The 24,266-nt window shown below is 35.1% G+C and overlaps 1 protein-coding gene across 10 annotated transcripts in view; it reads left to right on the top strand.

Moving 5' to 3' along the window:
* Window positions 1-24,266, top strand: part of PCDH9 (protocadherin 9) — a 959,413-nt gene that overhangs the window by 872,422 nt on the left and 62,725 nt on the right. For 4 of the 10 annotated variants that reach the window (XM_026016654.2, XM_026016651.2, XM_072760673.1 and 1 more), the window contains one exon: window positions 10,533-12,739. The exons of 4 other annotated variants lie outside the window; for them this stretch is intronic. In XM_026016654.2, coding sequence (XP_025872439.1) covers window positions 10,533-10,906 — 374 coding nt within the window. In that variant the 3' untranslated portion in view covers window positions 10,907-12,739. Of the gene's footprint in view, window positions 1-10,532; window positions 12,740-24,266 lie in introns of those variants that run through there. 2 more of the 10 variants (XM_072760675.1, XM_026016652.2) reach the window with 1 other exon arrangement.

Here is a 24,266-nt window from a genome sequence, read left to right as displayed (position 1 = left end):
CCTATCCAATAGTTTCTCTTTTATTTAACTAAAAATAAACTTTATTAGTTGATGAATGACTTTATTATGTCTGGAATGTTTTGTCATTGTCTTAGTCAATTTGGGCTGCTATGAGAGAATACTGTATAGTCTGAATGGCTTAACCAATAAACATTTATTTCTCACAGTTCTGGAGGCTGGGAGGTCCAAGCCCAAGGTGCCAGCAATATTGATGTCTGTTGAAATCCCCCTTCCTGGTTTAGACAACACCCTTATTGCTATATCCTCACATGGCTGAGAAGAGGGGAGGAAAGAAGGAGGGCAATTGTGATTGAGGGAGCTAGCTTTCTTGTCTCTTCTTTATAAGGAGACTAATCCCATCATTGAGTTTTCCACCATTATGCCTCATCTAATCCTAAAGTTCTCACCCCTAAATACTACCACACCAAGTGTCAGGGGTTCGGTATATGAACTGGGGGAGGACAGAAACCTTTAGTACATAGTAGCCATATAATTTAACACAATCACTTGTGTGATATCTTAGCATATTCGTGATCCCAGGAACTAGGTTAGAGCACACTGAGGAGAGAGACATTTTAGACATCTGTCTAACAGGTGCCAAGACTTACTCCTTTTTATTTTCTTTTCTGTCTGAATTGATCAAGCAATGTGCCATATACAAGAATGGTAAATGTAGGGAGAGTAACAGGTTTGGAAAAAGGAAAAATAGGAAGAATTACATTACTTAGAACTGCCAATTAGAAATTCAAATGATGCTGAGGAGCAGTCAGATATACTGACATGGCCCCAGGAGAACAATATGGGGCTGGGAATATAAATTGGAGAACCACCAGTACATAATTATGGGAGATCACCTGGAGAGAGTCAGGATGAAGAGCACTGAGCAATCCAACATTTAGAGATCTGGAAAAGGATGAGATGCCATCCAAGGAGACTGAAACATAGAGACTAGTGATGGACTAGAGAAATCAGGAAAAAGTGACAGCACCAGGGAATTTGTTAAAATTGAAAATTTGGGAGCTTCTCCCCAAACCTACCAAATCAGAATTCCTGGATGGGGTCAAGCAATATATGCATTAAAAAGCCCTCCAGCTCACTCTTATACATGTAAGAGTTTGAGAGCTTCAGTTATTTAGATCACTGGACCAGGACAGAATGGAGATAGGTAAGTCCTCAGTGTCCTTGCATCTCGAAGTGAGGTCTTGGCTACAGCAGCATTCTTTGTGAGGTTGTTAGAAATTAGGGGACGGAAGACCCCAGATTTACTGAGCAAGAGTTCTCATTTTATTTTATTTTTTAAGAGTTCTCATTTTAATGATTTCTACAGGTGGTTAATATGCACAGTAACATTTGAGAAGCACTGATCAGTGCTACATGATTTCAGTTATAAAAAGACAATCAGGTGCAAACAGACACACACACACTCAACACACACACACACACACCACACATACACACACCTACAGATCACATACACCATATAATGGATGTTTTATTTCATTTAAAAATAATCTTTCAGGTGTGCCTGGGTGGCTCATTTGGTTAAGTGTCTGCCTTTGGGCACAGATTGTGAGCTTAGGGTCCTGGGATGGAGCCCCACATTGGGCTTCTTGCTCGTTGTGGAGTCTGCTTCTCCCTCTCTCTCTGCTGCTCCCCACTGTTGTGCGATCGCTCTCTCTCTCTCTCGCTCTCTCTCCCTCAAATAAATAAATAAATAAATAAATAAATAAATAAATAAATAATCTTTTAAAAAGAAAAATAAAAGTAGTAAAATAATATCTCAGACATGTTTTACAATATATAAAGTCTTTAAATTCTTAATAACTTAACATAGATTTCGTCCAAATTTCTGAATGCTTAAAATAAACTGGGACCAGTCTATGCCCTTTGAAGACCAGGAGAAAAATCTCTAGCTCAGACTAGGGGAGGAACAAGGCTGCAGTTATCAGTGTCCAAGATGAAGGTCATCAGAGTCCACTGTGCAAATGAAAGTTCTTTTTCCCCATCCTCATTCTGAAATATGAAAACCAGTGGAGATTGTGTAAAGGCAAAGTACCACACAATATTTTGTACTACCGGCCTAGTTTTAGATAAGCAACTGAGAACTCTTTTAAGAGGACAGAAGATTACATAGATTGCTTCTTCATTTTTAAATTGGATCTCAGCCTGAAATTAATCTGTAAATACTTCATTTCTTAACACTTTAGATTGACTCCTTAAAATGTGTTGCACATCAAATAAGATTTACTACATTATTTTGAGACACAATGCAAATCACAAGTAATGGAGAATAAATCAGGAAATTTCGATATGTGAATGAGTACTTAATAAAAGGTATTAAATATAATCAAAAGAAATGATAAACTGTAAAGAAAATATGATCTGTAGTAATGTAAATAAGGTGTTTCATATCATGCAGCTTGGTCAAAATTTGGTAGTTAATTTAAATAATCAATAACCTTAGACGTTTACCATTCAACTGATTGCAACATCAAATACTAATAATGGCTAATAAGTAAAATTATCAAAGATAATTTTCTTTTCAGCAGTTAGCTTTTGCAGGTGAGAAAAAGGCGGCTGATATTTATTTCATGCAGAAGAAAGCTAAAGATTTATAAGAGAGTGCTCTCCATTCTTTGTGAGCTATAAAGTCTGTCCAAATAGCAATATCCTCTCCCGCAGAGAATCTGCTGCTTGGGCTGGCCATGTGTTATTGTATTTGGACTGTCTCCATCTGCAAATGTTGACTTTTCATCTGTGACCAAGGAAAAAAATCTGTATGAGGAATGTGTAAAACATTTAATCCTTGTTTACTTGTTAACCAAAGGTTTTGTCAAATCCTGCTGGTGTGGGTTTTTTGCATTTGCTTGTCAAGGTGACTGTAGGTGCATTCATAATGTAGGGTTTAAATCTGAACTATAAGCTAAAACTCTGCCTAAAGCATTAGGTTTTTACTTAGTTTTAGAAATCCAAATATTTGTTCTAAATACAATTTTATGTTCAAAAACCTAAATGTGACCTAAATAATACAATAATCTATAGAAAAAATTGATTTACAATTCCTTTGCTCTAATCTGGGGCTTCATATTAAAATGAAAATAACACTGAAAAGTTTGATTATCTATGGCAAACCACAGTGGTTTTTGATAAGGGAATATGAAAATGGTAGAGATCATTCATCAAAATCTAGTCTCCTACTTTCAATTTATAGATGAGAAACTAGGAACTAAAATCTCTTAAGAATCTAAAATTACTTTCACAACATCCATATTAATTCACTGTTTTACTGTGGTTTCAAATCTGTTTCTGTTTAACTTAGCTATTGATGATGAGCATGTGACCTGAGATTTCCAAACTGGTTCTGATTTTAGATATTCCGTCTTTTGAAACCAACATGAGAGCAAACAAAACCTGTTGAGTGGATGAATGAAAAATATTTTTCCCATAAGTATACTCAAATTTGCCAGATCTGTTTTTGGCTTTAGATTGCCCACATAACTATGCCGTACTATGTCATATACCAACCTCAGTTCATGGTAACGGAATTTATTATACCGTTTGATTGTTTTTCTGTATAAGAGCAGAGTAATAACAGATATTTATTCCCACATGACATTGAGTTAAAAATTTGATTTGGCATTGTGTAATGTGATCTGAAGTAGAATGATGTATCAAAAGGGAATGTGGGCAATGCTGAACGATTTCTTCTGTTTTGTCATGCCAGCTTTCACATTTGAAATTAACTATTACCATATTTAGATTGGAAGCAAATTAATTGATTTTTTAACAGCAACTCTTCAATGAATATAGTAAGTGATGATGGAATAATAGATAGGAGAGGTGCCTAGCAAATTAATTTATCTGACATTTTTTCAGGTCCCTCCATATTTACATAAGCATTTAGCTTTAGCTTTCCACTCAAAGTAAGCCACAACAATGATAGGAAATTGTTAGGCTGTTACACTTTGCCTCAAAAAAAAAAAAAAAAAGGATAGAAATACGGTGAAAATGAGCTTGTGAAAAATACTAATATTTTTGTATTGGTCTTCTCTTAGAGATGCTAAAATTAACTTCAAATGTGGTTGGATGAGAATATTTGTTGCCCTGAAATTTTATTACGGGAAAATTAAGGCAAGAAGCAGGTATGAAAAGTAAGATTTTTCTCAGTATATTAATAACAGCAAGTGCAAAGCAAAATTATAGGAGCTTACATAAAATGGAAATTCCTTTAAAACAAGTAAAGAAATATCATCACTGTGCCTAGAGATCTGGATAACTGCTTCAGCAAATCCAAATCTGTGGATGCGTCCTTCACAATAAGGTGTTTAGTGATGCAGGACTGAATACTACATTCCTGCTTTTGTAAAATCTTGGGGAAATCAGCAAAATTGGAACTTAAGAACAAATGTTTTGCATAAAAATAGTGATATATGTTCTTACCACAAAAAAAAAGGCCATTATAACATGAAAATCAAATGTGTTCTGCATGGAAGAGGTAGTTTTCTATAATAAAAATTGAACAAAATGAAAAATTGAGTGAGATGGGATGAGTTTGATCCCAAATGATATAAAAATGACTTATCTCTTTTGCAATTCAATTCTGGCAGTCTGTTTAATCCTATTTTACCCAACAGTAAAAATTCTAAAGAAAATTCTTTCATATAAAAGGCCAAATCTTCATATAGCATGAAACCTAACCAGAAATATGAAAGGTCTCGTGATTTTTTTTTAAATATCAGTTTCAAGCTTTGGAATTAAAAAGTTTCAAGTCATCAGGTTGAAAAGTACAGGGAGGACAGGCCATAAGGTACTTGCTAATTACAGCAGTGAGTTAATCAATGAAGTAACAGTTCTGCTTCTGGCTATAATAAAATGAGATCAAGACCCATTCAACTATCCTACCATTTAAGTATAGCTGGAGATCCATTAACTTGGATAGTTTCACATTTTAAACTCACGTCTTTAAAAGTCAGCACTTCAAACAGCTCTCTGACAGCTGTTGACGCCTAACCATAGAAAAAGTATTTTGTTGGATTTTGAGTGAGAAGGTGAGCTGTACAAAGGTGGAGAGGGAAATACATTGACACCTGATATAAATATTAACTGAGACAACCTTCAAGCTTTTGGCTATGTGCTTTTGTATTTGCTTTCAACATTTAAATGTAGAGACAGATGGCTTGTACGGTTTTATCAGCCTTTGTGTCTTTATACATTTAAAAACCTGGAATGATAACCAAACTCGTGGATTGCAGATTTTGAAAGGGAACAAATAATTTAGGTTCTTTTTTTAAAGTCAATAAATGTTTCAGTATTAGAAAAACCATGATGGTAGATTTTAATTATTTTGAAGAGAAAGGAAACACATTGCGTAATGCCAAAATTGTACAAAGTAGTAATAAGCAGTTTGGAATCCTGACTTGAGTCCTACATAGATATTGTATAATGTAGCACAAGTAAAACAAGAAAATAAATAAAAATATGGAGAAACAGAGAAACACATGTGCGTGCACAGACACACACACGTAAAAAATCTTAAGGCATTTATTAAGAATCCAGCACAGTGTCTAAAACATGTGCTATATGATAGTCAGTAAACATTTTTTTAGGGAACTTATGAATGAAAAATAAATATAATTAATGTCAGCAATTAAGATAATTACTTATAGTGATAATATTAAAAATAATCATGGTCAAAGATAAAGAGCGATATTTTAGTGCATATACTTTTTGCTATATTAGCAAAAATTTCCTAATATTTTAAGTGCTATATATTTGATGGAGAATTATAGATTATTTTTAATTGTATTATAGAAAATGATAATATTCAGGGGCAACCTGGGTGGCTCAGCGCTTTAGCACTGCCCTCAGTCCAGGGCATGATCCCGGAGACCCGGGGTTGAGTCCCACGTCAGGCTCCTGCATGGAGCCTGCTTCTCCCTCTGCCTGTGTCTCTGCATCTCTCTCTCTCTCTCTCTCTCTCTCTCTCTCTCTGTGTGTGTCTCTATGAGTAAATAAATAAAATCTAAAAAAAAATCTTAAAAAAAAGAAAGAAAATGATAATATTCAATATCAGTGCTTTATAAAGAAGATTTTTCTCCTTTCAAAAAATATAAAACATTTCAGTCATTGTTTCTAAAAATGAAGGAAATGAATTAGAAACTCTTCCGTGTTTAGCATGCTTCCTATTATAAACTTCTAAAGAACAGGGACTGTCAGGACTTTTTAAAATAAAGTGTTTGCTTTTTTTCTTTCTTATCATTTCATGACAACTTGGAAGCATTGCTATTTCTCCAAATAAAACTCATGTTTTTTTGTTGTTGTTTTTTTGGTTTTTGTTTTTTCCTATCAGGGCAACTGCTGGTGATTATATAAGGGCCCAAATTAAAAAAAAAAAAAAAAGGAAAAAGAAAAAAGAAAAGAAAGAAAGAAAAGAAAAAAAATTTCCCATTTGATGTCATGCCCCAAAATAAAAACTTACCAAAGCATAAAGCAAATTATATTTTCCAACAGTGCAGCTCAAGCACATAAGGAAACTGATATAATATAGTTTTGTTTTGTTTGCTTGTTTTTTCTTTAATGCTGTCTTCACTCAGTTCTGAGGCAGTGGCCAGAACTTGATCAGCTCCACTTCTTGAATAAACCGAAACCACACTACTTCCGCTCTAGAGTTCTCACACTCCTAGGTCATCATGCACCCTCTCTAATTGCCCCTGGGGTCAGGTACCAGATTACCTGGGACAGCCTTGATGCATTAGAATTTGAGAAATTACTCAAATTAGTCAATCCATGGAGAATCAGGAAACTAATACATCCCACCCTGTTTGCCACACATAAACCCCTTTAGAGCTATAAATAACAAAAACTTTAGTCTTTCATCTGAATGTTGTATTGTGTTCCACTCAGTGGTGGATCTTTAAATCTTATACAGCAATCAGGTACTGAAAGACTTACCTAAGAATCTACAAAATGTCTATGAATCTATTTATACGTTTTATCTAAAGCCTTCAAATTTATTTATAAGAATAAATCATAAGTACAATTCTCGAAGAGCGATCAATATTCAATGGAAAGAAACTTTTTTTTTTACTAGTCAAAGATTTTATAGAGTACACATAAATTTTGACTGTAAATGTCTTCAATTGTCAATTATCTGTAAGAGGAACTTTCAGAAAAAGGTAAAAATGATAAAACAGGGAACAAAGTCCATCTCACCTTGTAAAGAGACAAGCCTTCCTAAATCAGTTAACTGGTAATGACACCTATTCATTCCTAAGGCCATTTTTTTCTTCTTCTTTGTTCACTGCTTTTAAAATAATTGTTTCCCAACATAAGCTGAAAACTATATGAGAACATGTTGACATGAATTTTGTTCACTGCTGGCACAGTGTCAGCATATAGTACATGTTTAGTAAATATTTATGGAATAAATAAATGTTACCAGTTCTGAAAAAACTACATACACTATTTGTTGAAATGTGTCACTCATTGATGAAGACTTAGGATTCATGTATACTCACACACAACACACACACACACACACACACACTTTCTTAATCTCTGGATAATATTCTTAATTTGACGAGAGGGCAATGAATGTTGAATAAAGCTATTTTTAAAATGATCTTGCAGGGAAGCCTGGGTGGCTCAGTGGTTGAGCCTCTACCTTCCGTTCAGGGCTTGATCCTGGGGTCTGTTATTGAGTACCCCATCGGGCTGCCCGAGAGGAGCCTGCTTCTCCCTCTGCCTGTGTCTCTGCCTCTCTCTTTCTCTCTCTCTGTGTCTCTCATGAATAAACAAAATCTAAAACAAAATAAAAAAATAATCTTGCATATTATCCCTTCTTTATGTATTCTTTTTTTCTTTTTAAAGATTTTTATTTATTTATTCATGAGAGACAGAGAGAGAGAGAGAGGCAGAGACACAGGCAGAGGGAGAAGCAGGCTCCATGCAGGAGCCTGAAGTAGGACTTGATTAACCGCTGCACCACCGGGGCCGCCCCTTCTTTATGTATTCAATAAAAACTTGCTTCTATTGATATTTTTAAGATAGCCGATTATTTGTTTTCCTTTGGAGGTATCAACAACAACAACAAAAAAAACTTAATAGTTCTAGAAAAGTATAAATAAAAGGGTGAAAAAGCCTCAGCTAGATTACACATCAGATTGGCAATTACTTTATCTCCATTGATGTCTTGAAAGGAGTGAATATACTTAACAGAGAAGTTAAATAATTCATTTATTATCTGTCACAAAGTATTGCTAGGCAAAAAGATGTGTTATTGAAGCTTTTGGTGTGATGTTTGTGAAATCAGCATCTTCTATTATAATTACTTAGGGTCTGCCTTTAAGCAGAGGATATTTTTAATTATTCCTCAGAACATTTTCAACCTCATAAATTTTTAATTAACAATTAACATTGTTCATAGATCATCACTATTGCTTAGCACTATGAGGAATCAGAAGACTTGAGAAGTCATTTTTTTCCATTAATGGATTTTAAATATAGTTGGGATAAAACAAAATAAGATGATCCTCATGAATGTACAGAACCTTACCCTAAGGACAAAAGTATCGTTAAGGCAAGATTTGAAGGAGCTCTGTTAGGAAATTTGTCATTCATCAGTGAAAAGAGATCTGTAGAAATCTTTAAGGTACATATGAGCTATGAACTGATATAGTTATGGAAGTTAGCTGTGGTACTTGGGAAGCAAGCTGACTTTGAAAGAATAAATTAAATGAAAACAGGAGAGGCAAAAAACATCTTCTACCTGTGATCTCAATGTAGAGCATGGAATGGTTTAAGCGAAATGTGTTAGTGGCCACGGAGTCAGGGAGTAGACCAAGGTGAAACTAAAAGGGAGAAATTAGTTTGAACTTTTGAAACATGGCAGAATTCGAAGGGCAAAGAAAGGCTTATATAGAAATACAAATTAAATATACTAGGAAGGTAGTAATCATTGGAGATTTGTGAGAGAAATAGTATTGAATAATGAACGTGTGTTTAAACAAAATAAAACTGTTTGCTTTTGAGAGGATGTGAATACAGGTCACATGAGAAGGAATTTTGAGGTTCTTCTAACAAGAAGAATTTAGATTTTTAAAATGACGAAAATTTGAGTTTGTAGGAAACAGTACATTTTAGCCACATTGCTTTTACATCTGGTGTCCATTGAGATGTTGCTTGTGTTTTGGAGCCTCAGGTATTTACCTTCAACTTTTACCTATTTCGATATGTGTTTTTCCATATGCAAAGAATAAGTGGACAATTAGTAAGATGAATAGATGTTCATGTTAAAATACCATGATTATTGGGCCCTTAAAAATGTGAGTAGTGCTAACTTGGGTTTTAGCAAAGACACACATTCCAGTTGTTTGGTATTTTAGCCTTGATGAGGCAAACCTACAGATATGTTTTCTTATTTTCTTCTACATTTTACCCTGATCACTCTCTATTTTTAAAATGTTCTACACCTCAGCCATTCTTGCCTATCCACTTAACCTCATTCGTAAAATCAATTCCTAATTTCCAGCCTATCACGTATGGCTTGATTGTTGAATCAAGGAGAAAAGAACTAAACAAAACAATTTTTTCCTAAATCATCTGGCTGTTGTTTTTCAGTAAAAGGCTAATTTCCTTTTTCATATAATCAGAAAAGGGTTAACTTTTGAACTCCTGGTTAAAATACATGTTCTAGATGGCCTGCTAGTATAAACAAACTAAAAAAACCCAAGTTAATAGATAAATGTCTATGATGACGTTTTCCCCCCTGAATATTAGATTCCATGAGATCCAATTTGCAACTTACCTAGACTTTCACTCTAGTGAAATCTGGGTTATTTGATACACTTAGACATATAGAAAATGGTCTAAGCTTGGAAGGAACCAAATGCTGTCTTTGGATGCAAATGACTGTCTATTTACTTGGATTTCAGAATGCTTGCAGCAGACCAGGTGTTCCTTACATACAAGCTAATTAAAATATTCCTTAAATTATTTTTGATTTTTAAAAATGTTGCCCAATTATTTCCAGGTAATTTCATATAAAATTAATGTTTATGTGGAAAATGATATTTTATATGACCACTGAGAGTACTTATTTTTAATATTATATTTCAAGTAATACTTTTGCATTTTGTTTTTTATGGAGTTGTACATTTACACCTTTTTCAACATCACATAAAGAATAAATTCTATTTTTCATAATTTCTCATAAATAAGAGCTTTTTATCGAGGATTAGAAGATACATTGGAACAATACATATGCCGTACAAAGAGTGATCAGAAATGATACAAAGTGGGTATGGTATATCTGTTTACTCGTGTCTGTTTCTAGGTGTATATGAAGGCATAAGGAAAGAGAGAATTCTTCAATGAAGAATTTGATTCCTTCTGTTATTCTTAAAAGAATTTGAATTCTTTGAGTTGCTTAACTTATACTTTTCACCAATGCACTTTTTCTCTAAGGAGACAATTTTACATTAAAATTCTAACCACTTTCTTCTCTTATTCTCTCTGTCTCTTGCCCTCTGTAGATGGGCCTTTGGGTCCCCGAGGATTAGCTGAAGCTACAGAGATGTGCACTCAAGAGTGCTTGGTTTTGGGTCACTCTGATAATTGCTGGATGCCTCCTGGCTTGGGTCCATATCAACACCCTAAATCTCCTCTCTCAACCTTTGCACCCCAGAAAGAATGGGTCAAGAAGGACAAGCTTGTGAATGGGCACACCCTTACCAGAGCCTGGAAAGAAGATAGCAACAGGAACCAGTTCAATGACCGTAAGCAGTATGGCTCCAATGAAGGCCATTTCAACAATGGCAGCCACATGACAGACATTCCTCTGGCAAATCTGAAGTCTTATAAGCAAGCAGGAGGTGCTATTGAGAGTCCGAAGGAGCACCAACTCTAAAAAAAAAAAAACAAAGAAAAAAAAGGCTATCTGGGACCTAATAACTTTAATCTAAATAGACATGCTAATACCGTGTGTGTCAGAGCTTTATGTATTCAATAGATCTCTATAACTATGCCCCTTTATAGCAGGGATATCCATAACTTTGTGTTAGCACCATGGAGGATACAATATTTTATGACATAAAAGAGAAAATAGTTCTACTAGCCATGTGATCTTGTTTACTAGAATTGATTAAACTCTCCAGAGATCACTCCATTGTGCAAATATCCTTTTTTTTTTTTTTAATTGAATTTTTCTTTTGACCCTGGACTGCTGCTATGAACAATAGAATATGCATTTGGAGAGTAAGAAAGTTCCATGGATTAGAGTGACTGACAAACATATCCAGTTAGAAACTTGTGCTCTTTTTGTCATTGATTTGTGCTGGGACTGCTATACTTGACATTATACTTCAAGCGAAACTTAAAAAAGATAAGCATTAAACCTATCGTGCTGTTAACAACGTTAGTGGATACTTGTAAGTCAATCAGTGTTAAAGTATTTGTAAATAGAAGCAAGTTATTATTAACAACTTTTGTGTACTTACAACGTTCACCTAAAAAATGTTGTAGCATAATTCTGTGTTTTCTGGTTGCTTCTTCCCTTTTTCTTAATTTGCCCCTTTGCCTCTTTGTCGTTATTTTTGTTGTTTCTTTTAGTGAGGTGTTTCTGCGTTAGTAGTCTGTCTTGACACACGTTGTTCAAAGGATCTCAAACACTTGTGTTTAAAAAAAGGTTCTGGAATCTTGCTTCTTTTGTGACAGCTTATGGCGCTAGGATTCTGTAAAAAAAAGCTAAAACAAAAACTTTATATAAAAACAGTACTTCTGCAAACGCTTGGAAATTCAGAACCGATTTTCTTGACATCCTTGTTTTCAAAGTAGGCGAAAGCAAAATCACTTAATTAGTAGCATTAAGTGCGAGAGTAATGGGAAAGTGTTATCCTTCAGAAAGTAATATAATATCCTGTACTTGTCACTCATACAAAACTAATGTATCAAAATTAGCATATATTGAAGAAAAATTACTATTCAAAAATAGTTTCAACTGGGCAAATGTGTGTCTACAACTTTGTTGAAATGGCAGAGTTTGTGTTGATCCTCATATACGATAATGTTGTTGTAACACAAGTGTTAGACCATAGCCACAAAATATTTAATGTGTTGTGCCTTCATGATGTAACAGAACATTCTCCAGGTAGGCTAGTTGGGGGAAATAAAGGGATAAATCTCTAATTATTGCTGTTTAACTGTTTGTTATCATAGTCGGTCAATGCCTGGCAGGTACCAGCATCTTGTCACTTAGGTCAAACCAACAGAGTGACAACTAATGTTAATAAGATCTCAGTTGCACGTGCAAACAAATCCAAATTCGAACATTCTTAGGAGGTTTTTGTTAAGGCATGACAGATGATTTAAACAAATAAATAGCATGCAACAAAATGTCTTTATTGAAAGAAGTGAAAGTTATCTTAATGCCACGGTTCAACATCAGTTTAAAAGAAAAAAATAAAATAAAAAATAAAAAAAAAGGTTTGCTAATCTGATAGTTAATTTGTTCTTACCAAAAATAAAATTACTTTGTAAATAGCGATTCACATTTTTCCACAGTATAATGGAAAATAATGGGTAGGGGTGCATTGCTTATTGCAGTACATTTTTGTCGGTTTGTGAGGGGTGTTTGATGACTTTGACAGAATAAATATCTAAACAATTATCCTTGTTACTGCTTTGCCAGTTCTACGTTATTTACAATTATTCAGCTCTTGCAATAAATGTTCTGAATTCCTGATTGTAGTGTCTTAATTCTTGGTCAACATCCAAAGTGATGATTTCTACTCTAATTGTTGGATAAATATATGTTGATAAAACAGCTCCCAATTAGAAATCAAGGCAGACTTATTAGGAGTTTAATACCTGTGTCCTGAAAATATGGTTTCAAGTTAGAGTTAAACCCCCTAATGGCCTATGAAATCATTTTCTAGGGAAATGCATGGAGAAAGCCGGTGCACTTTCTAGTCCTGATGCATGCAAGTTTCATCAAAGTGAAATCCCAAGTCAGAAAGCTGGCAGGTAGCATTAGAGTGAGGTTACCTGCTTGACTTCAGTCTCCTTAGTAAAATTGCATGAAACAAGCTCTCATATATTTTATTGTTGGCCAAGGCAGAAGAGGACTATTCTAAGGCCTTGAAACAAGGGCTAAAACTCTATCTATATTCATTTCAGATTAGGAAAATAGGTACAGAAAGCTATCAAGGATAATAAGACATGCTCACACATATGCTATGTGTTTGTATTCTCCAGAAAACACCTGGATCAGTTTTCACTCATGTTAAGGTCTTAGAGTAGGGCAGCAGGCCTGACTTCCTCCAGAGCTTTCTGAAGTGATGGGAAGACTCTGGAGTTAGAGACGTGGAGATAAAGATACTTGCTTGCACCATAACCCCTCACCTCTGAGTAAACCATATTTACCCATTTATCTGAGGCACACCCACAGCACCCTGGCCTTTCTTTGCAGGAGTGCAGCCCCACAACACAGAGAATGAATGAGTCTTAAAGACAGGCCATTCTGGAAAAGGTAAAAGAAAATTCATTCACGCAGTGTCTTTCTTCAGGTTTTGCCAATCAGTTAAGTCATTCCTCACTGCCCTTCAGAGTGAAAGGTGAGAGAAATTAAAACAATTTCTCTTATATTTTTCCTTCCCATATGGAGTAGAACTATACTCAAATAAAAAAAATTTAAGAAAACAAAAAAGAGTACTAACTAGAAGTATGGGGAAGAAGCTCCCCATCCAATCCATTCCATACCATATTTCTTTGAATAAAAACACTATAACAGTATCTGTTTTCTTCCTTCCTTCCTTCCTTTCTTCCTTTTTTTTTCTTTTTTACAGTATCTATTCTTTTTGAGGCTTTCAGTTATATGCTCTGTGAAATTTTCAGGTTGATGATCTCACAAACCAAAATGAAGAATTTATCCAGTACTTAAAATAGTACATTCATAAGGACTCTTCCTTCAGTATTACCCACATTATTAAATTGTGTAAACACTGAATATTTGAATCATTATTTATGTGGAAATTCAAGCCATTTACATTTCCTAAAAAAGCACACCTATGTGAAAGGTATAAAGATAATGACTTTTACAGTGATTATCAAATGTTATGATGCTATATATTAACATTTTTAGGACAGGCATAGAAACAAACTTTATAAAGCTGAATATGACCTATTTGAATGAGCATTTACATGGACTCCAACATAAAATATATATTTAAACAATGGCCATTCATTAATAGACAACTGAGTGGTCCTTTTGCTGCACTGATGCTATTCAGCAGATCTCATTCAGCACAAAGCCGTGTTTCCTCCCCCCTATCATTCCTTAGCTAAACACTAGAAATGCAGCTGAGGCCCCAAAGCCCTTCTAGTATTTATTAAACTCTCTTGGCTGGAAGCCAGGGATGGCTAATTATTATTAGTGAGGAGTTTTGGCAGCCAGGGATGAAAGGGATGCCTTGTCGGTTTCAATTCTAATGTGGATGCCAGGGTGTTGCTTTGCAAGAGGGCAAACCAAACTATGAGAAGGAGGAGTGGTGTTGCCAGTTTAAAAATGCTTCATTGTTCTGCTTTGTTTTAAACAGAGCTGATTTTCTCTCCCTGAAGGAAGCTCCTTCATTGGTTCTTTTGGGAGAGATTGCTTTTAGATTCCCCCTATGTTCTTAAAGGCACAGATCACAAAATGAATTCTCTATGTACTCTTCCTTCCTGTTCACAACTACTGCTCTAAATTTTAGTAAATATCAACCAGGCTCTGCACTGTTGAGAAAATGTAAATTTATCCTCTTAGTTTTGAAATATCTTTGTGAGATAAATACTGTTAAAACATGACTATCATGATAATAATCATGATAAAGGTGAATGAAAGTATAAATTGAGTATCCAAAAATATCAATTTTTTGTTGTGGTGATGCTACCATTGTCTGTTTTAAAACATGAAGTAAGGACTATATTTTCAACTTCTATCAATGCATTTTATTTTGTTATGTCATGAAAGTCTTAGTGTCCCACACATGGAAGTGAGTTCTGTCCATGTTTTTGTTATCCTAATGTATGACAGTTTTCTTGAAGGTTTATAGTAAAAATCTCTTTTGAACTAGTCTTGCATTTTTTATCCTTAGATTTTCTTTTTAAAGTCCTATCATTGTATTCGTTTTAGCATATATACAACACAATTATTATTGGACTTATTCAGTGCCAGTTATTATAGAACTCATATATTTGCAAATATGTCCAACCACAGTGATTTTTCAGATAACATCACAGTAGCACTTAAATTCAAACTCTGAAAAAAAAAACCAAACTGTCTTTTCTGGATTTTTGTTGTTCTTAAAAATTTTTTATTGAAGTATAACTGACATATAATATTACATTAGTTTCAGGTTTACAACATGATTCGCTATTTGTATATATTGCAAAATGATCACCATAAAAAATTTAGTTAACATTCCGCATTGTCCATAATTCTAATGTTTTTCTTGAGACAGGAACTTTTATGATTTTCTCTCTTAGCAACTTTTAATTATGCAATACAGTATTTTTAACTTTAGTCACCATGCTGTACATTATCTTTGTGGCTCTTCTCTTCTAACTAGAGTTTATTTTACTTTCAAATTCATCATTAGTTATGGCATCATTGACATCATCCTGAATAATGATACTCGATTATAATAAAAAAAAAACCTTCACCTTGAACTCTAATACAATTAAGGTGTACTGTGATACATTATTAGGTGATTCTTAGTTAAATTACAGTGTTTTTATATTTCACTACATGTTTATTCTTTTAAGGAACTATTCACATAAGTATTTGTGGTCCATATTATTTTTTGGATGAAGTGTTTTTGCTTTGTTGAAGAAAAATCTCATGAAAAGATTTAAGGTCCCATATATTCATTCACCATTAAATCCATACATTCCCCAAAATATTTCAATATCAATATAACAGTTCAGTCTCAGCAACAGGGCACCAACCTCTTACCGATAGACACATAATGGAACACTCCCACCTTCTGGAAACATTTTCTTCTCCCAGTTTCCTAGATACTACAACCTCTTGATTTCCTCTTACCTCACTGGCCATACCTTCTCAGATCTTTATTCTTTTTAGACATGCTTGTTTACAACTGTAAGTTTCCCTTTCAGCACTGACTTTACTTCATCACATCAGTTTGGTATGTGGTATTTTCATTTTTATTCAAACATAAGTATTTTCTAGTTATCCTGGTGATTTCTTCTTTGAAGCATAGGTTGTTTAAGAGTGTATTGTTTAATGCCCACATATTTATGAGTTTTCCAGATGTTTTTCTATTATTGATTTTCAGCTTCATTCCAGTGTAGTCAGAAAAGATTGTTTTAGGGCATCTGGGTGCCAGTTAAGCATCTGCCTTTGGCTCAGGTCATGATCCCAGGATCCTGGGATAGAGCCCCACATTGGGCTCCCTGCTCAGTGGAGAGTCTGCTTCTCCCTCACCCTCTACCCCTCTCCTCAGTTCTTGCCTGCTCTCTTTATCTTTCTCAATATCTTTTTAAAAAAAGAAAAGATCATTTTATAATTTCAAACTTCTAAAATTTATTGAGACCTGTTTTGTGGCTTAACATATCTGACCATTCCCATTTTAAAATTGAAATACCTCCCTCAGCATTCTCAATCCTACTTACAACCTGCTCTGCTTTCCTGCATCCATGGCACTGGGCACCTTCATTCTTTAAGCTACAATTTACTTATTTTCAATGCTTATTGTTCGTTGTCTGTCTCCCCTCACTAGAAGATAAACTCCACAGAGGCAAATATTTTGAACTCTTGTTCATTGATGTATCCACCACTCTGAGAATAGTTCCAGGAACCATGCATATGCTCAGTTTATAATTGATGAGTGAACAAACGAATGAATGAACTACCACCCCATCTCTCAGCCTTTCCATTTCTACAGGTTTTATACATATGATAGGGAGAAACTGATCTTACTTGATCAACATCCCAGTTTTCACAAGGATAACAAGGTCCATAAGAAATTTAAACTAGGAGACTTTGGGGTTATGTGATTAGGAAATTATAACAAAATGCATTATTGGCAAAAAACTGAAACACTCCATTCTCCACATTTTTCCTATATCTTTCTATCTACTCATTGAATTTGTCTATTTTTTCTTACGGGGGACTCTAGACTTTGTTTCAGTAAGTTTCAAGTAAAAAATTATTATATTTCTAGGAATTTGATGGTATGGAAGAAACTACATATAGAGCAAGTAATTTCCATTTTACCCAACAATTTTTCTTCATGGAATCTATTTTCCCTTCTGTACTCCTTGAAGTCTGCACACTCCAATGGCTGGTGAATGTGATCACTGTTTTTATAGGTTATTTGTCCTCCCTGATGCTTCATGACTTGAGGTTCTAATACAAGCCTCCCTTACCCTCTAGGGCATTCTCTGTACATCCTCCCCACAGTGCTGTCCACCCCCACTAAGGAGATACTATCTGTGGCCATCAGCCTTATGGACAAAACTAAGATGGTCGCAGCTATCATTTTTAAACCATATCATATTTCTACCAAAAACAAGTTTTAGATTGCTTTTCCTCCCCCCAACCCCCCCATACATCAGAGGAAAATAAAAATAATAAAAAAATTACCCCCCCAAAAAAATACAGGAAATTGAGTCAAAGAGAATGTATGTGTCTGTCTACTATGTGTGTGTGTGTGTTTGTATTCATAAATTCATGTTACCAATTCTGCATACCTTCCAGGAATTGGCCATATATTTGTCTCTGAAGTTATTGGGAGCCAAAGCAAAACAAATGAACAAAAGCACACCATTTATCAGTAAAATAAGTAAAATGGGCTTTTAAATTTCAGCAGACCATATTCTATCTTTGTGATTTTCTTCAAAATCTGATAACAAATGACCATTAGAAACAATATTTTTAAATAAACACATTTTTTTTCAAAGTGGAGCACGTTTTAAGTAATACTTTGTATAAATTGTGACATCACAATATAACTACATAAGATTCTATATAAATATATTTTTTACTTCACTTATAATAATATTTTTTAAATGTTCAATTGTACATCACCTAAGTAATCTTGCTTGCAAGTTTCACCCTTTAGAAGATATTATGGTAATGGCAACTCTGCTGGTCCCCAGACCACTCATGTCACCGAGCTTCCTGTCTCTATCTAATTCTCTTCCCTGCATTACGGGGAGGGGAGTTTCCCTTAGGAAAGCCTAGAGTTTCAAAAGGAGGAAATGATTTCCTTGGCTGTGATAGCCAGGAGGACTGTAATCCTTGTAAAAGAAGACATATAGTCAAGCGTTCTCATTCCCCCTACCTTTGGTTAAAGCATCCCTAATAAAATTGTGTTTGGGATCTAACTAAAGGTCCACCGTCCTTGGATATGACAGAGGTTACAGGAGACTTAAAATCCTTACTGCCTGGTGCTTATGGGTCAGAAAGCCTTTAGTTGTTTCATAATATGACAACCGATGTAGTCTTTTTTTTTAAATCAGGGTCTTATTTACCTTTGGTTGGAATTGTCCTGCACAGCAGTGGGGGCTTGAATCAGGGCTCAGAGATCTTCAGAGTAACTGTCAAGAGAGGCCTGACACACATCACAAGACAGAGTATAATTTCCTGGGAAATCTATCTGCACAATTGTCAGACTAAAACTCAAATATGTGGGAAACTTATTTGCTGTCCTTTGTTTTTCTGAAGCATGTAAACATCCTTCCAGGAGGCTTTGTCTGATGAATTTGTCCTTGATTACAAAGGCGTTTGTAGAGGACTTACTCTGTGCTCAGCACAATTCTAAGGATTTACATGTGTTAACATTTAATTTTCTCATGTACTTTTTTTGAAAGATGTGTGCTGTTTGTCTCACAGTCTATAGATGACGTAACTGAGATACAGAGAGTTTAAATGAATCGAGTCTAGATCGTAGACCAAGCAAGCAAGCAAGCAGGGGTGTCATTCTGCATGTCTGATTGTAGAGCCCTGGGGCTTAACCACTATGCAATATTCCCTCCTTTTGAAAGATTCAAGCACTCTTTGGTTCTGGGACTGACTGATAAATTGCCTTTTCTTCTTCTTCCTTTTTTTTTAATAACAGCAATATATGCAACTGATGAATTGCTGATCTCTATATCTGAAAGTAATAATGTACTATATGTTGGCTAATTGAATTTAAATAAAAAAATTACAAAATAAATAAATAAGAGCAATAAAATGATTTATTAATTTGTTCCACAATAACTATCCCCCTTCCACTTAGAGGCGGGTTTACCCCATGGATGACATAGTCATATGTTGGTGTAAATGTCTTATTTATTTAATGTGTAATAATTTGTGCTATTTAGCCTTTGGACAAAATCCTAGAAAAATGGCACACAAGTTCAGAATGAATACAGCTGTGTTACTAGGAAATCTAGCTAAAGTCCCTGCTGCTGAATAAAAGTGCCCAATTCCTTTTACATGCCCTAGGTGTATCTGTTCACAGTTCATACCTTTTTAAACGTAACACTCGCCTTCTGTTCCCTGAAAAATCAGGTGAGGAATGAAGTGAGCTGCAGACCAGGCTTCCATTGCCAATAAACAGGGCATTAAAATGAGACCCAAATCAGCCCGATAATTAACTTTAGCCAGCCTATTTTCTTCTGGTCACGGAAGTGCAGCTCCCAGAGACATCAAGGGGAGCTTCGTGCTCACATGGAGAAGAAAATGGACTCCCCGAGCATCATGGAGAAAGCTATGCGTATGTTAAGCCTCAAAGCATAAGTGCCCTTTCTTACTGCATCACCAATTTTAATCAACTCCTCTTACATTCACAGTTATTTTCCAAATGGAGATGTACCTCTTAATCTGACAAACAAGAATCCCAGATTACACATATGAAATTAATTGCAATGCAAAGGTCATACCATATAGCAGTACTTCATCAGTCTTCCCCCCAGGAAAGGCTGACCATGTATTTTATTTTATTTTTAAAAACTATTTATTAATTTGAGAGAGAAGGCATGAGCAGGAGGAACAGAGGGAGAGGGAGAGAGAATCTCAAGCAGACCCTGTGCTGAGCATAGAGCCTGACACAGGGCTCCATCCCACGACCAGGAGATCATGACCTGAGCTGAAACTAAGAGTCCGACTGCATCACGCAGGCACCCCTAGATTTCAAATGACAGTTCCCTGTAGTTCACAATCTTACAGGGCACTTTTCTGTAACAGGGAATGATAACAAAAAACAGGAAGTATTAAATATAAATATTCAATTAATAGGAGTTTAGTAATATCACAGTATCATTCAATAAGCCATTACTCCATGAAGCCATTTGTATAGGATAACTTCATTCTTCTTTTATACTCTGATCTTTATTTGCCATGGCATGCTTGCTGATGTAAATAATTCAACATCAGGTGCATAATAAATATCTGTCTTTCTATCCACAAATAGTAATCAGTATGAGAAAACCAACAATATTAAACTTCTTGAGAAAGAAAACGTATATCGGTGTTTCTTTTAAAAATGTGAACATGGAACTTTTGCATGTTTTATCATTTGTAGTTAGAAGTATAAAATATATAGTTATATACATATATAGTTATATAGACGGTTATATGTTATTTTTAGCATTTATTACCAATGACTTATGTGGTTATTTTTTGTGTTAATTTGATATTGCTTATACAATTCCAGAAGTCTAGGCAAAGAAGTTCATCTAGTACAAATACCAATTTCCCAGTGGGATAACATTTAAAATACCTAGGGCAGGTGAAAAAATCACCAGAGAAGAGCTTTGGTTATGCATTCTAGGGGCTCATGAATTAATTTAAACTTACATTGTATAAAATGAAATACTTAACTATTTAGTTCATGGTTGATGCCTTTAGCAATATTTAGTGGTAGTAAAGTTCTTTATAATATTTCAATATTTATTAAAATTAATAATGGAATGAGGATAAAGAGATTTAGCTTATAAATCCTACTTAGGTAGAAAAATTTAAAGGAGATAATGATCCTGAATCTCATCAACTTGAGAAATTTCCATTTTGCAGTATAAAATCTGGCATTTTATATAATTGACACAATCACTTTTTAATGAAGGAAAATTGGGAGAGTAATACCCACTTCCATAGGCTTATTGTGAAGATTGAATGGGTTGATTCACTTATAGAGCTTAGAATGGTGCCCAGAATACCATAAGTGCTTCATAAATGCATTTTATTTAATTATTTTTGTGAGTAATGGTAATAGCTTATTCAAAGCCTTTTCTAATCACAAAACATTTAAAATATATTAATTCTTCAGAATATTACAAACACATTTTCCTCTAATGCCGCTCCTACATACTAAGAGTTAAACCAGGATTCTCACTAAGTTCCTCTATTCTCAGAGAAGATTTTACCTGCCATTCACTCCAGAGCTATGCTGTTAGTCAAGAATTCTCCCCACTTTTTACCAAAAATAGGTAGAAACTTGGCTGTGTCCCCTTTCTTTTTTTCTCTCTTCACTATTGTTTAAATTCTTCAGCTTTTCTGATTCCACATCTTTTGGTTCTTTCAGACTTATTCTATAATTATTCAATTGTTATCCTATAGTTCAGCCTGCACAAATTCAAACACTTCCAGAAGCCTTTGAGAAAGATAGTGGAGTCTGTTTGGCCATCATAGCCACTTCTTACACAGTGGGTCCTACTTGTCAAATCTTACAAACTTTTGGGGAATCCCTGGGTGGCTCAGCAGTTTAGCACCTGCCTTTGGCCCAGGGAGTAATCCTGGAGTCTCGGGATTGAGTCCCACATTAGGCTCCCTGCATGGAGCCTGCTTCTCCCTCTGCCTGTGTCTCTGCCTCTCTCTCTCTCTCTCTCTCTCTGTGTGTGTGTGTGTGTGTGTGTGTGTGTGTCTCATGCATAAATAAATAAAATCTTTAAGAAAAAAAAATCTTACAAACTTTTAAGGGAAGCCTAAATCCATAGTTTCATGGGAAATATCTCTCTAGAATATATTATGGGCTTAAAACAAACAATTCTGGCCCAGGTCAGTAGTTCTCTCTTCCATTTCCTGTAAACTCAACCATTTTTTATTTTACTTGCTCATAAGCTTATACCTTTTCATGAGCATTTTTAAATGCTTGAGCCTCTCTAATTTAAAACAAACACGGAATAACAAACAAGTAGAAAGCCTTCCTTCACTCACTTCATCTATTGTCAGACTTGTCTTTGTGTTTCAAAATCTTCTTGAAAAAGGTCTATCAACACACCACCATCTATTTCTGCCTCTAACCACTCCCAACAAGATGTCTCTTGCTAAATTCTCCAAAAGATCTTGCCCAAATTTATTCCTAAACCAAAAGGCCACCTCTCAGACTTTATCTCATCCAGTCTTTTATTAGCATATCTCATCTTCTTAGAGTATTCTACTCCCTTAGGTTTTAAAACAAGGACTTCTGATGGATTTCCTTTTGTATCCTCAGAACATGTCTTCTTAATATCCTGTACAAAACTACTTCATTTTCCAAGTTTTAACTGTTAGCTTTCCCCAAGGTTTTGTCTTCTCCCACACTGTATATTCTAAGAGCATCTCCCTCACTCTGATGTTTCAATTACAAGTGCCCCAAATGTACATTTATATATAGTCCAGCCTTTTCTCCTTCACACCAGATCCATGAAGACAACTGACCAATAAAATATCCCAGAAATGCCTTCAACTCAATTCCACTCAGTGTCTCCTTGCACCTTCTAGAGAAGTCAGATCTCATGTTTCCAGACTATATATGAATATAGAAGTAAAGAAAGAACAAGAGCCAGCTCTTGTGAGCTGCTAGGATGGTGGTATATGAGAACAAGCCTCTCAGGGTAAGGCCAAGATAGCAGATTATGCTAAGACATAAGGGGTAGTGAAATAGCCCTTTCCATTAAATCACTGGAAGCCATAAAGCCACTAAACTACTTGAGCCACCAAGGGCCTCAGAGTTCATTGGTGCTGAGCAAATTTGGGGCATTGTTTAAATTGGATCTGATACAGGCACGTCAGTGGGGGTAGTAAGCTCTAACATATCCTTATCTGCTTCTAAACCTATCCTCCACAGGTAGCTGGTATATTTTGTCTAAAATGAAATCTGATCATATCATTCTGGGTTAAAACTGTTTGGTATTCCTCTATTACTCTCAGTCCAAAAGTCCCTATGTCTTAAAATAGCCCATAGACTCTGGCAACTCAGACCTCTGATTACTTGACCAACCTCTTCACTGTCTACCCCAAAACATGGATTACTTGGTGATCCAGCTTAAATTGAACGCTTTTAAGTTCCTTGAAAAGACCACGCATGCTCTTTTGTGCTTCTGGGCCTTTGTGAATGTTCTTCACTCTGCTGGTATATTCTTTCCTTTTGTTCTCTTCTCTAGAGTAGCTAATTCTTTACTCTTTAGATCAGAGCTTAAAAGAGGACTTCTTTTAGAAAGGCTTTTCTGACTGTTCCCAGGGAACCAGGTGCTGTTGTCCCCTCATAGCATTGCACTGTATTCTAATTGTTCATTTACTTGCCAGTATCCCTCATTTGACTCTAAACTCCTAGAGAATAAATATTCCATCTCTATTATTCATCATTGTGTTCACGGAGTCTTTGACACAGTGAGAGTTCAGTAATATTTGCAGAATCGATTCACAACCGTAATATAATTGTAGGGTTCTACACATGGTGAAGTGTTTTGAGTTCTTGCAAGTGCACCGTGGAATTACTCAGAGAACCTGGAAGACAATCCGAGTGATTGTGATAGAGGTATTACAGGTATTATAAAGGTATTAACGGTATTAGTAAACCAATTTAGAACTGTTCTGCTTTCGCCTCCTTTGATATGTTAGTGTTTCAGGTTTTCCCTTTTATTTAGTATGATCCCATTAGGTTGTAATTGTCAGTTTATTTGCTGCAGCTCCTCCTAGCTGGGAACTATTTGAAGACTGGTTACTCCTGTGGACTACGTATCTCATCCAGAATTTATAATATGTAGACATTTAATGAATGCATTGTATGAAATATGTAATAAAACTCCTCTGCCTCGAGAAGTAGCAAACTAAATTTGCTATAAATATGACAACAATTTGTCAGAATTTTTAAAAGGTATACATCAGATATGGGTTTGATTAAATGGCTTTTAAGTATCCTTTCTTCCAACTTAATGTTCTATAACACTTTGTAGCATGATAAATAGGATATATTTATGGAGCAGTATTAGGAAAATATAAGATTGGGAAATAAGGATCTATA

Source organism: Vulpes vulpes, chromosome 6, assembly GCF_048418805.1.
Source record: "Vulpes vulpes isolate BD-2025 chromosome 6, VulVul3, whole genome shotgun sequence".
Taxonomy (NCBI): domain Eukaryota; kingdom Metazoa; phylum Chordata; class Mammalia; order Carnivora; family Canidae; genus Vulpes; species Vulpes vulpes.
The sequence above is the reverse complement of the archived record's forward strand: the minus strand, read 5'-3'. Positions and strand labels throughout refer to the sequence as shown.